The sequence below is a fragment of the Alosa alosa genome, chromosome 18 (genome assembly GCF_017589495.1).
Source record: "Alosa alosa isolate M-15738 ecotype Scorff River chromosome 18, AALO_Geno_1.1, whole genome shotgun sequence".
In the NCBI taxonomy this organism is placed as follows: domain Eukaryota; kingdom Metazoa; phylum Chordata; class Actinopteri; order Clupeiformes; family Clupeidae; genus Alosa; species Alosa alosa.
In genome coordinates, this window is record NC_063206.1 from 8,179,491 (window position 1) to 8,190,580 (window position 11,090).

The 11,090-nt window shown below is 43.7% G+C and overlaps 2 protein-coding genes across 2 annotated transcripts; one reads left to right on the forward strand and one right to left on the reverse strand.

The window, feature by feature from the left end:
• Nucleotides 1–465: 465 nt before the first annotated feature.
• On the reverse strand, nucleotides 466–7,266 carry ttl (tubulin tyrosine ligase). Its single transcript, XM_048270442.1, has 7 exons — nucleotides 6,423–7,266; nucleotides 5,747–5,825; nucleotides 5,183–5,415; nucleotides 4,927–5,062; nucleotides 4,413–4,682; nucleotides 4,169–4,312; nucleotides 466–3,405 (listed from the first exon to the last, which is right to left on the reverse strand). Exons 1-7 carry the CDS (start codon nucleotides 6,589–6,591, stop codon nucleotides 3,219–3,221), a joined length of 1,218 nt encoding a protein of 405 aa, XP_048126399.1. The 5' UTR covers nucleotides 6,592–7,266; the 3' UTR covers nucleotides 466–3,218.
• Nucleotides 7,267–8,683: 1,417 nt separating this feature from the next.
• fignl1 (fidgetin-like 1) lies at nucleotides 8,684–10,883 on the forward strand. Its single transcript, XM_048269966.1, has one exon. It carries the CDS (start codon nucleotides 8,697–8,699, stop codon nucleotides 10,707–10,709), a length of 2,013 nt encoding a protein of 670 aa, XP_048125923.1. The 5' UTR covers nucleotides 8,684–8,696; the 3' UTR covers nucleotides 10,710–10,883.
• Nucleotides 10,884–11,090: the final 207 nt, after the last annotated feature.

An 11,090-nucleotide genomic window follows, 5' to 3' on the forward strand; every position in this document is an offset into this window, starting at 1 on the left:
ATTCCTTGTGCCCACCAGAGGGAGAACGTGAGGTCATTGCATTCTACCCACATGAATGCATCTCAAGAATTCATCAGTCTGTAGGCCTAGCCTACATCTCCACCTACATTTTTTGTAATATTTTCCCTGCTGTCACTTTCACATTTCTTGCAGTATAATATTGTTAAAATGCTAAAAATGGTAATAGCTTTAATGCTACTCTATCGCTGTCACTTTGGATAAACGTGTACGCCAAATGAATAAATGTAAATAATATTATTAATTCTTCACTTTTTCTATGAATTCTGCCGCAAATGGTCTCTTTTTGTTTATTTTATTTGCATACTTGTTGAGGTGTTGGGTAGGGGATCTGTAGATAAAAACAGTAACCACATAACACACCATTATATGGTTTTATCTTTTCAAATTTGTATTACACAAAATACTGATGGTTATCCATCTCACCATAAAACAAGACACTAAAACCACTACTATAGTATTTATTTGTACTACCAGTACAGATGCTGTTTCCATGCACAAATAGGTAACAAAAAATATACCAACCAAAGGATTGAACTGAACACACAAGCACAGGGTGGCTGGTAGATGTCTTATTTAACCAGTGGAATTTCATGTATAAAAGCAGTAAGAGCAAGACTTCATGATAAGATCTGATTTGATGATGTCACAGGAGAAAGCACCCTGGGACCACTGTCGATGTTGACGTTGGACTCCCACGTCCACCTGCTACACAAGCTTTAAGACAGCAGATACATGCATTCCCACAAACCACAGAAACATTTCAAAACACAATACACTTGTTCTGTATTACAAAATACAAGCAGTAATTCTCTTTGGTTTGGAATAGGGAATGCCTTGGAGGGTCGTTGACAAACAGAGGGTTAGAATTTGTGTTACATAAGATTGTACAGCTGTTCACTTTTTATTTTAAGGATTCTATAACCATACTGAAAGTGTTGAAACATCATGTTAATGCAAAGGATTAATAAATTAAACAGTGGAACTTCTACGAAGTTATTTTCAGTAAGGCACCCTTTTCCCTCGATGGAAGGTTTTTCCCCTGTGTAACACTGTGATAACACTACTTTGATGACATTAGGATAAAATCCCGAATGGCATATGAAACAGAACTATGGAAGCCATGAATTGTCTGAGCGTACAGATCTGAGATCCAACTTAAGCTTAAACAGTAAAATTTCCTTTTTTCCTCCAGCATATTGCCAAATTGTGCATCTGTCTTCTTTATAAATTAAAGTTCCCCTTTATAGGACTAATTTACACATTACAAATCCCTTCATAAATTCTGCAGGCAAATGGTGAAAAGCTGATGTAACAAAAACATGTAATACTATTTTAAAATTAGCAAAACAAATACTTGGGTAACACAAACAAAACAAAAACTATTTTAAAACACGCAAGAAACACATTTATACGGCAGATGGAGCTACCCTTTACAGTTTCCGTGCAAAATCCATACAGCTTAACTATATTTAAGCATGCAAAAGCCTAGCTTTTCATGAGCAGTAAATATAGGGTCGACTGTAAAAATCAAGCATTCCTTAATGACTTGATAATGTTAAAAAGTTACACAAACAGTGCAAAATATCAGCTATATCTGAGACAAGAATTTAATCTGGCCATTTTTGCTATGCACCTTGAATAGTGACAGTCCAAAATGTTTGCACCATTAAATTCTATGTCTCTCCTGTTTGCCTAGTGACAAACTGATAAATGGAGCCAATGACTGGATGAAGATTAACATATTGTTAAAACACAATAAAAACATCTGCTCAGTATTTCTAAGGGAGGGATTATTATAGAGAAATATGTATATTAGGAAACACAAATCTTAATCTTAAAGTAGGGTACTTGTGACCTGTCTACAAAGAGTCATTGGGCTATGCACAACTTTCTTTTTGACACACTTCAACATGCAGTTTGTACATACAAAATGGACACATGTTAACTGCAAACAACTACAGTAAGACACAAAATAATATGGAAAGATATTTTCTTAACAAATTATTTCTTCAGGTGGAGGGCAGCAATTATCAATCTATACCTGCACAAAACAGAATTTGGGGGATTTGAATCCTCTTCATCTAATTCATTCCTAAACATTCTAAATCGGTTGTGCTTCACCTTGAACAGCTCCAGCTAGGGGATATGTGTGACCATGTGACCTGGTAGCATCTGACTGATATTCTGTAGGGTATTTCTATCGGTCAAGTTATCAGGGAACAACTAGTTGCCAGAACCATTACAACAATTTTCACACAGACTTATATTTCATTTCATCGTTAACTTGATTTTTTTAATAAGCTATTGTTAGCTTTGCTGTTAGCCTTATCATATAAGCAAATGTGTACCAATGAGGGAGCAACTGAAATGCCTGAAAAATGTTCTATCCTACTGACCAACAGGACAAGGGAAAAATACTAAGAGCATCTGAATATAGCCAAAACCTTTCCGGGAAGGTCTTTCTTTTTTTGCCTCATTGTGGGTCATAATTCCGTTTTGTTAATTACACAGATACAGAATGCCGTTCTTAATGCCGTTAAGAAGTAGGCCTGTACACTGAGTGACAGGCACGGACAGGCATTTTTTTCAGCTTCCATGATATGTATGATAGGAACAATAAGAGAAGCAACACCAGACAAACTCTAGTCACAGAGACTTGCTAAGGGTACACGGCCATGAACATTTAAGGCACTGAAGTCTTGGAAACTTCAAGAGATCCTCTCCCCTTATCTTCCAACAAGGCTCTATGCGTTACGTTTTGCCTCATTAACACTACATCCTCAAGAGTTTCCTCTATCTTTGCTACCTTTCATCCAATCATACTCTTCCTCTCGGCAAGATCTGACCAGACAACCCTGTGTGACAGGACTATCCGGTCACTAGACCCCTCATCCTCCTCTTTGAATGACCTACACACACCTGTCACCATCTCAAGACACACACCTTCCATTCCACTCTTCACACATTCATGTCGTCTTCATCAGTGGCCAATCGTCATCAGTGGCCTTTTTTTCCCTTCTTTACAGATGCGGGTAACCCACCCCACACTACTCCTCTCTGAGGGCACCCTTTTCAGGGGGAGTACATCTCTCAGAAGCCAGCTAGAGGCCGACTTGGGGCCACATCGGAAGTAGCATTGGGTGGGACCGCAGGGGAGGCGAACTGTCCAAGGGCAGGGCTGGAAGCAGTGTGTGTGCTTATAGCTTGATGAAAGGGCCGATTTGATGAGGTGCTCGTAGTTTGGGAGAGGAGCAGCAGTTGTTTGACGTAAGGGAGGGTGACGTGGAGAACGGAGGCGAGGTGGAGAGGGGGTCAACGGTCAGGGAGAAGACGGTGGAGACGGCCACATCCACGATTCCTTGGCAGAGCTCTGGGTACAATTTCCTGCCACAGACAGAGATGACAGTGCTTTTATGAGATAATAGGCTCGGACATCGCAATGGCCTTGAGTTGCTTAAAATAGATGCATGCATTATGCAATGGCCTGGGAGAAACCTAATCCATGGCAAAAGTACACAATACAATTTTCAATACATTTGGGTTTGGGAACTGTCATGGGTCCAGAAATAGCAGATTTAAATTAGCTCAAGAGGTTACAAAATCCTCTGCTTTGAAATAGGAGCAGTGTCTGATCATTTCCTATGCAGGACTGAAGTCTATAAAAAATAAAAAAAAACTCAGCATGAAGTAAATAAATGGGTGGAACAAACAATGTATCCATGGAGACCTTCACACACTGTGTGCTGGGCATAAAGCTCATTTTAGATAACTGGCGGAACTCAATCAAAGCATTTTAGGCCTTGTGTTGAGATTTTACAGCAGGAGGTAGCAGTTCCAGCTAGAGTTGCAGAGGATTATTTAGGCAAATCAAATATAAATTAAATCCATGTATAAAAAAGGCATGCAGCGTTTAGATGGACTGATACACCGATATTATAACAGGAACAATGTAACAGGAACTTGAGAGTAATGTGAAAAAGGCCACTGGATCTGATCTTAGGAGCAACTCCAACAATATCCACCACACTAAACGAGCAGAGAATCTCTGAAGCAAACGTAAAACGAGCTAGCTGAAACAGACCGGGTTAGAACATAACTCTGGACCTCATGCGACTAATAAGAATCAAATAGAGACAGAGGCACTCACTGTGCGCAAGCTGGTGCGCCGTTGATCTCGATGAGCCAAACTTTGAAGTCCTCGTCCACCATGAAGTCAAAGCCAAACAGCTGGAAGCTCTGGTAGGAGAGGTGCTTCGTGCTGATGGCTGGCTCAATGCATGTTAAACAACTCCTGTGTGGTAAGATTCATGAAATATCAAAATACATGAGAGAACACAATCATCATCTTTTTAAAAAATATCCAACAACCACACAGGGGAAATGATTGATACCTGATGATCTGTTTGATTTGAGGTAAAATGGATGCTTCCAGTGTGACATTGTGAGTGTTGAGAAGGTACTGCCTAAACTCGTCAAAGAACATCTCATTGCCCTCTTCATAACGCCCATAGTTCTGAGAATGCTCTTTCTGGATGCAGTGGTTGGTGAGGTGGCTGGTCATGTCCTCAAGGTCTGTACTTTTGTAAGGCTCAGAGGACGTCCTCAGCACTCCTTCTCGATACAGGTAGATATTATACTGGTGGTCCACTAGCACCCAGCTCCTGGGAATAGCAAACACAATCTGTCAGGAGGTACTTGGCATGCTGCCTTCACATACATACCAATATGGATTCCGCAATGGGATTATGACATTAGCTATTAGTCACAAGCCTAAGCCTTAATACTCATGTAGTGTTTACATGCGCAAGTCATATTTCAGCAATTCATGATGACCCAAAAATTGAAAAAGAAAATCTGTGGGAATTCATTTCAAAAAGCTGCATAAACTGCAGATGACCTTCATACCGGATGTCAAATTTGCGATGCCCTGGTTCCAGTAGCAGAGGTCTCTCTAGGTACTTCTGGATGATGTGAACTTGTCCCTGATTATCAATGTACTCCAGCAACTGGTTTGCATCATGGGATATCAAAATTCCAGTGCCTGCATGTAAATCAATAAGTTAATACTGCCTTTGATTTCACTCCCACCAAAGCTATTTGAATAGAAATGTGCATCATGTAAGGCCATGTTTACAAGCTTTGTATAGTAATGTTTTCTCACCTTTGGCTCCAGCAGATGATTTGGCAATCCAAACTGATCCCTCTCCACTTTCCTTTCTGCAGTGGTACGATGCTAAGAACACCTCTCTTTCATCTGTCTTGGGATTGCTCTTCATGTGACTAATGCCATTCTTGGCTGGGGCCACAGGGGTGTTAAGATTGGTGGGGTAAATAATGTAAGATTCCGGGAACCAAGTAGAGGAATCAGACAGCTCTGGACTGGTCTTAATTAACCTACAACAAGTAGATGGAAGCGAAGCATGACGCATGACTCATGACTAACAGACTCAAATTCTGACACGTAGGGTACATTTCCTAAGGGCTAATATGCACATGCTCACCTGCATATCAATAAGAACATGCATATAGGCCAAAAGTAACACGAGTTGATCAAATTCTCCAAAATACACATAATAAATCATACTACTCAACCCATAGATGCTAAATGAATGGAGAAACTATCAAGTAGTGTAGTGAGAATCATTGTTGTATCCAATAGAAACTAAAAAAATGATTTAAAATAGATTTTTCCAATTATGTATATAGCTTTGCTATCAATACGTACTTAACTAGTGATGCTTTGCGACAAAGCTTGTCTGCTCCTCTGTAATAATTCACCAGCTGCGTCAGTCCCGGTTCATGGCCTGTGGGAGGTTCATGAGAAAGATGTGCAGCAGGTGAGCACAACACACAAATTGAATGAGAATGCAAAAACAAAGAGGCATGATGTAGCCTCTTGTGTCTGGTCAAACAAACAGCCCTGCCTGTGTCTGAGAAAAAACATCTGGCATAAAGCCAAATAACTGGTCAAATACGCTCATTATAAATTCAGCACTTGCTGGGTAATACACAATGACACGTGAGAGATGGCAGGGTGGGGTAGTGCTTTTAATGTGAGAGTAGGCTGCAGAGGTGATGTGTTCTAACCTACAAAAATATAAGTCTTAAGTGATAAAAATGTTACTTACTAGCCTAAGTAAAAACTGCAAGTAAATTAAGTTTTTTTTTTGTCCCATGCACGATGTTAGCAGATACAGTGTATCATTCACTACACACAGAAACATGTAACTCAAAAACTCCCTGATAGAATCAGAGACAGGTAAAATACAAGAGTTAACGTAGTTGGCAACTGATTGCCATCATAGATGGGTATTTAACACAGCTGCATACGATGAGCACTACTAGTCCATTCATAAGATACAATAACACAGCCTTCAATATAAAAAAAAAAGACTCTTTACCTAATCGTCCAAATGGAAGTCTGTTTCGTTCCCCCAGCATTAAATTGAATCGAGGATTATCCTTTTTCAGTCTCTTCCATTTTCCAGTGGCAACGAGAATTTTAGAAACTTCAGCATAGATGCTGCTGGTATCATCGCGAAGAACAAATGTATACATTGGGACGCTCATATTACAACGCAATCACAAAGGAACTGTGTGACTAGTTAAACCTTAGATAGCAATCCAAATGGAAAATAACCCACAAGACGTGTACAGATAACTGTGACTGATTAAAGCCAAAACTCTAGCCGCTTGCTCTCGACAGCTAGCAATTTGGCTGGCTAACGTTATCTACCTCCTACCAAAATAGCCTGTGGCATGTCGCTAGCTGGCTAACGTTACTGTAACTTACAATTACTAGTGCTACACACTAGTGCTACACACTAATTTCAACATATAACTGAAAAAATAAGTCACGTCTGGTAGACAACAGTGTCTGTCCTTTCGCATTGGGTAACAGTGATGTTACCTTGGAGTCTATAACAATTAATGGGACCCACAATACTGGGTGTGACTCTCAAACATGCTAGCTATCAGAGCTAAAGAACTGGCGAGCTCATAGTGCAAACTGGCTTGCTGTCTGTCTGACAAGCTTCACGCACGTTAGCTACCTAGCAAGCAAATATATGCTCAAAGTTATTTGTGTAATTGTTAATTTCCTTATCTCAGCAAAACATATGCATGTTCCTCGTCTATCCTTTCTTCTTATTATCAGATAGAGTACCGTATTCTAGGATATTGAAACACTTCCCCCGTAACACAGCCCATAGATTAGTCCTCTTTTCCTTTATTCCCATGGAGCTGTCAGGCTACGGCTACGGCGTCACCAGACGAACGAGGCACCAACATGTATTTGCCGCGTGGAACTATGGTCAGTGTAGTTTTAAAACAACAAACATAATTTCATAATTAAAAGCAATAAGGAACACGAATTTTCAGTATTGTGTTTTCTGTGCACCTAGACATTTTTGTTTTGGTTGTTGTTTGGGTGGTTGTTTTTATATTTTTGTGCACATGAGTATATTATATGTTTATATGCATTCACTCTTTTAGGGCCACACAAAATATAGTCATAATAATACAAAAAGAAGAAACAGAAAAAAACGTCTCAAAAGAAAACATATTGTAGGCTATCCAATTAATCTATTTATAAGATATCTTTGACAGAGAACATATCTGCATATCTACCTTCTACCACAGGAGGGCGCGCTTACACAATTTTAAAAGACTTTTGACCAAGTCATGAGTCTCTCAGTCAAGACTTTGGCTTTCAACATGTGGATAATATTTGTCATCTAATAGTAGTCTAGACTCTAGGCGTCAATGGGATGCGTGAAAAGTGGTAATGGTACAATGTAAAATCATCATCATTAGCTGATTAAAGTGTTTGAAAAGCAGAGCGGGGCCGAGGACAAGTCCAACCCACACGATTTTTTTCACCGGATGTTTTGACATGTGGCGGGAAGTTTGGAGCCACATAATACTTCAGTCACCGCTAGCCTGTAACTAGACGTCTTGCTGTAAGGTAAGGCATTGAGTTTAAAAGTTGTTAATTTTGTGAAGAAGAAATAATTAGCACCTTCAAGCAATAACACCCGATTCTACAATTTACTAGAAATGCTGCCAGGCAGTTTATGATACTAACCACTTTTAGCTAACGTAGCTAACGTTAGTTTAACAGTTACCTGATGTTAACTTTACCCGTCCTGTGTATTGCAGATCTATGCAGTGACACGATAAACAACCTAGCACTATGCCAAACTTAATAGATCGGTCTCGTTAAACAAAGATAAGGTTAGGAAGTTTGTGGTAGGTTAGTTAGACTCATCAAAGCCCAAAAGTTATTCCAAATACTTAACGTCAGACAACGTTAAGGTTTCCATAAACACATGCAACCTAACATACAGTAGCAGCATACCACATTACTTTCAATATGCTCATGTCCAGCTTTACAGTTGTATGCCACCCCTCCTTTTAAAACATATTTAAAACATATTTCTCTTTCTGTGTTATCATCAGCAACGTGTAATATATGCCCATTCTATTGGAAGCTCATTATCACTAAACTAATTACATTAATCTCATTTTTGTAAGCTTCAATATGTGTTCAGTTGAAATGCATTTGTCTCGCCCCCTTGAACATTTCGGGGACGTATGGTGGTGCTCTGTGGCCTTGGCATGCATTTTTAATGGCTCCTGTCCCCACTCCCTGCACAGGCTGGAACAGTCCAGGCATGAGCAGCGCACACCTGGACGAGTGGCAGAGGAGGTCCTTTGACATTTCGTCTGGCACATGCACACCTGAACAGACGGCAGATGCCTATCGAGCACACCTCCGGTCCATTCAGTATGCATGGGCGAGCCGGGAGCTTTCTCCGGCCGCTGCCGCCAGCCTGCTCAGGACCTACTCGGAGCGCTACGCCGCAGTCCTGGACTCGGACGACCCACGCACCGGTCTCAACAACTACGCGGAGAGCGCGCTCCACGTGGCACGTAACCAGAGGAACCACAGTGACAAGTGGGAGTCGTCCCTGGACAGGGCGAGCGTGCAGAGCCTGCCGTGCGTGCAGAGGATGATGCAGACCTGGTCAGGGGTGGCAGGGAAGTCCCTGGTGGCGCCAGCAGATGTCAACGTTGTTGTCGGCGGTGAGGCCAGTGGGAGTAACAGGAGCTGGGGGCGTGCTGCGGATCCTTCCACATCTGGTGGCAGAGCAGAGCTCCCTCATCCCAGTGGCGTGGGGCTGCTGTCCTCCAGAGGTGAGGGCGTAGCTGCCCCCTCTCACCCCACAGTGAGTGCCGTAGAGAGGCCCAAAGTCTGGGAAGGCATCCCGTCCTCTGCGCAGACTGCTCAGCAGTGCTCTTTCCCAGCAAAGACTCAGCCTGGAGTGTCTCCTCTCTTTGGACCAAATGCTGGTAACAGCCTGGGCTCTCATCAGCCAGCCAGCTCTGTCGCTACTGGGTCTCAGAACCACCAGTCTGTGTTCTTCTCCTCTTCAAACCCATCCAAGAGGAAGAACTTCTACAGCTCAGCAGGTGAAAATAGCAGATCGGGTTACTCGGGTCATGGGGCTCAGGAACCACGCACTGCAGGGAGGAGAGTGGACGAGGGCTCGGGCAGGAGCTTCAAAACAGCTCGTGAGCAGCTTATCGTTGACCAGCAGAAGAAGAACTCGCACCAGCCACAGCGAGCTCAGCCCTCTGCATGGGGCCCAACAACCAAGAAGTCTCTGGGTGCCAACCGCCCGAGGGGGACGTTTTCTAAGTTTGTGTCTCCCATGCCACGGCAGGAGGAGGAGGGTGGGAGCGCCAGCGAGGCGCCTCAGGAGCCACAGCTGATTGATGAGCGTCTGAAGAACTTTGAGCCCAAAATCGTCGAGCTGATCATGAGCGAGATCATGGACCACGGCCCGCCGGTGGCCTGGGACGACATTGCGGGCTTGGACTTTGCCAAGACCACCATCAAGGAGATTGTGGTGTGGCCTATGCTGCGGCCAGACATCTTCACTGGCCTCCGCGGGCCCCCCAAGGGCATCCTGCTGTTCGGGCCCCCGGGCACGGGCAAGACGCTGATCGGGAAGTGCATCGCCTGCCAGTCGGGAGCCACCTTCTTCAGCATCAGCGCCTCCTCGCTCACGTCCAAGTGGGTGGGCGAGGGCGAGAAGATGGTGCGGGCGCTCTTCGCCATCGCCCGCTGCCACCAGCCCGCCGTCATCTTCATCGACGAGATCGACTCGCTGCTGTCGCAGCGCACGGACGGCGAGCACGACTCGTCCCGGCGCATCAAGACCGAGTTCCTCGTGCAGCTGGACGGAGCGGCCACCTCGGCGGACGACCGCATCCTGGTGGTGGGCGCCACCAACCGGCCTCAGGAAATCGACGAGGCGGCACGCCGGCGGCTGGCCAAGCGCCTCTACATCCCGCTGCCCGAGGCCGAGGCGCGCCGGAAGATCGTGTCCGACCTCATGGGCCGGGAGAAGAGCCAGCTGGGGCCAGGCGAGCTGGAGGGTATCGTGCGGAGCACTGAGGGCTTCTCCGGGGCGGACATGACGCAGCTGTGCCGGGAGGCGGCGCTCGGGCCCATCCGCAGCATCCAGTTCAGCGACATGGCCACCATCACGGCTGAGCAGGTGCGACCCATTTTCCACAGAGACTTTCAGGAGGCCCTCAAAACAGTCCGACCCAGCGTCTCTAGTAAGGACTTAGAGCTGTATGAGGAATGGAACAAGACTTTTGGCTGTGGACGATGACTGGTGACAAATGTAATTGTTTTGTTTTGGTGTCTGTGGAATTACAACAGTTTATTTTTAACATTTTCATTATTGTTGCAGTTTAATGTGTCTACGAATCAGTTAAACTATACACTAAAAGTTACTTATCAGTTATGACAAGTATGTGGTTTTGTAAAAAGTTAATAAAGTGCCATTCCTCTTTTATATCAATATCAGTTCCAATAAAGCTGTAATCATTTGAGTTTTCTCATGGCCAGCGACTGCAACAGAGTGGCAAAGTAGGTTCTCAAAATAGGTTGCCTAATCTGCACCCAGCATGGAGTTGCAAGTTTTCCTTGTGACAGCGGAAATGTGCCAAGATTGATCTTTGGGGAAGGTAGGGTTTAGTGTGTCTGTACA